Below are 2,836 nucleotides of genomic sequence, written 5' to 3' on the forward strand. Positions count from 1 at the left end.
TATACACGACCCATCCTACTGCTCTTTATCAGGAGTGTGCTCAACTAAGACTGCTGCATTTCAGCTATTTGGTTCATTTTTAATCCTGATTTTAACCCAGTACCCTTCTGTCATTTAAGGATGGCTGGCTAGTATTTTTAAGAGATCGGGGTCGATTTGTGCATGCATGCACACACAGAGTACCGTTTAACAACTTGCAAAGCATTTCTGTCTTGTAAGGGGAGCAAAAAAGCTGTATTTCCTTATGACACTACCTCTATTCAAGTAACAAGAGAGTTGCCAAGGTACCACTGGCGACTGGGCAAATCCAAAACAATTTTGGGGCTGGCTGCAGAAGGATTCCCAATTCCTGCAGTCCAAGCCCAAGCGTGCACAGCCCAGCAGGAGCTGGTTGATCCCAACCACTGGTATTACCAGCCCAGGTACTATGTTTGGGAACCCCTCTTCTAAGGCATATTAATTATATATAAAAAAGAAATGTTTCTCATTGATAACGAGATACGTTAATATCCCTTATAGCTACAAAAGAATTACAGGTATTGTCTTTAAATGCTCACATTTCTTTCACACACTCACACATTATCAGTGGTTCACCACTGTAAAGTACCATGCCCCTTCTTCCCACTTCTTAATTGGGGAAACCTTAAAAGCTAAATAAAGGGTCTTGAGAACCCATTTGCCGTTCTTCACTATACAAGGAATGCAAAGGGTGGAAAAAAGAGCACAAGTAAAATTATACTCTTTATTCATTCCATTTTAGCTGTGAATATTCCTATTATACAAATACAGTATAAATTCCAAAATCACAATATATTACAAAATAAAAAAGTACAAACTGCATTACTTAATAAATATATCTAACAAGTTAATCAGAAAGTAGAAGAGACAGAATTCAGATTGGAAACATTTAAATGTTTGACCCAGCAAACCATACAAACCTCAATTTAAATACTTTTTTTTTTTCTTTAAAACCATAATGTAGAACACCATTCCTGATTTCTTTAATAGAAAATAACATCAAGTGAATAAAATGTTGTGATCAGATAAAAATTTGTTGGTGCAACACCAGTGCCAAAAAAGAAGCAGGGCTTATACAAAAGACACCACAACCCCAGAAACAAGAACACAAACACCGAGGTGGCAGCCAAGGCAATTATTGCCAAAGCAGGAGACTATTATCTAGTCACAACATTCTATTGCAAGTTAATGTTCTGTTATTACAGATAAATAACATAAATGGAGCAGAGGGTGAGCCAACCAGGCAACAAGAGGCCAGTTTACTCAAAACAGTAACGAAATACAGAGGAGTTCAATTGCTCCCTGTACTGTTCACGTGTAGCTGCATTCCAACTGGCTCAAAGGACCTGCTCTGTGCTCCAGGCAGAGAAAGCAACTGTTCTGAAAGCACTCTGTTCATACTTTGCTGCACTTTTACAAAAACCATTGTTTCAGGTTTGCAAAGGAAATACCCACGATGCTTTCATCAGTTCGGGAGGGTCACTTTGACATCAACTTCATTTGGTAAAAATATAAGCTTTATGGGTAAAAAACACAGCAAAAAATAGCTGTTACATCATAAGCCTTATTTACAAAAACTGTTTACAAACGGTTTTTTTGGCCATACAGCTGAAAGCCAGATACTAATGTAAGATGTAGAAGATGGAGGTAACAGTTTAAAAATATTGTGCAAAAAAATACATTCTTATAGAAAAGAGAGAAGACGGTGGGGAGAAGAGACACAAACATACACGGAGAAATCTGCCTACAAATATTCCGAGGCTACGTTTTTACAACAGAATATTACAAACACATTTGTACTTATCCCCCACAGTCTACAGTCCTTCGCAGTCTGGGGTGCTGCTGCTGCTGCTTCGTTAAGGATTAAGGCATCATCACCATCACAGCCAGCACACCTTCTGTCTGTCTGTCTGTCTGTCTCAGTCCCTGCAGCAAAGCTCCCAGCCCGCGGCCCCGGCGGTCTCAAGAGCAGGCATTCTGCTCAATGTACATCTTGGACAAGGACACGGCCATGGACTTGGCCAGCTCCTCATCCCGTCGGCGCTGTACCTGAGTCTGTCTGCACCAGGCCTCGTACTCCGGGTTGGGGTACAGGCGGTCCAGCACAGCATCGTAGTGCCCGTTGCTAAGCCAGCTCAGCCAGATGCTGGGCCGCGTCGGGTCCTCGGGCCCCAGGTAGTGAACCATGGTGGAAACGGTGGGGCTCTCGGGCCGGCCGCCCGTGGTGAGGTGGATGTTCACGTTCAGCATCTGCCCCATGGCCAGCAGCTCCGGGTAGCCGGCCCAGGCCCCATCCTGAGCGGCAGCGATGAGGAACTCTCCGACGTCGCCTTCGATGATGGGGTTGAAGTGGTCCAGGTGGTCGGCGATGTAGTGGACGGTCTGCTCGCGGAGCTCGCCGTGCAGCCGCTGGTCCCCGTACACCGCCTTGCAGACGGCGCGGTACAGGCAGTTGCCGTCGGGGATGATGTGGAAGCGGAACCGGCCCTTCTGCCGCAGGTACTTGTCCTGCTTCTCCACCTCGGCCAGGTACAGCGCCAGCTTCTCGCTGCGCTCCGGCCTGACCCCCGGCCCCCTGCGCGCTCCGGCACCCCCGGCCGGCTCCGCCGCCTCCTCCTCCTCTTCCCCGACGGGGGGCTGCGCCTGGCTACCGCTCCTCTCGGCGGGGCGACAGCCGGGGACCAGCCCGGGCTGGGCGCCGGCTGCCGCCGCCTGCAGAGCCTGGCAGTGCTCGCTGAGGCGCAGGCTGCGGTTGCTGGGCTCGTCGGCGGGCGGCGGGGCGGTGGCGACGGCGGCGGCCGCTCCGTCCCCCCCGGCC

General features: G+C 48.6%; 1 protein-coding gene across 1 annotated transcript; it reads right to left on the reverse strand.

The window, feature by feature from the left end:
- Positions 1-728: 728 nt before the first annotated feature.
- On the reverse strand, positions 729-2,829 carry OTUD1 (OTU deubiquitinase 1; the record flags this gene model as incomplete). The annotated part of the gene is made up of 1 exon (XM_014945800.1): positions 729-2,829. A coding segment is annotated over one exon (849 nt), but the record flags the coding sequence as incomplete, so codon positions are not given.
- Positions 2,830-2,836: the final 7 nt, after the last annotated feature.

This window comes from Calidris pugnax, unplaced genomic scaffold, assembly GCF_001431845.1.
Source record: "Calidris pugnax isolate Ruff unplaced genomic scaffold, ASM143184v1 scaffold19, whole genome shotgun sequence".
Taxonomy (NCBI): Eukaryota; Metazoa; Chordata; class Aves; order Charadriiformes; family Scolopacidae; genus Calidris; species Calidris pugnax.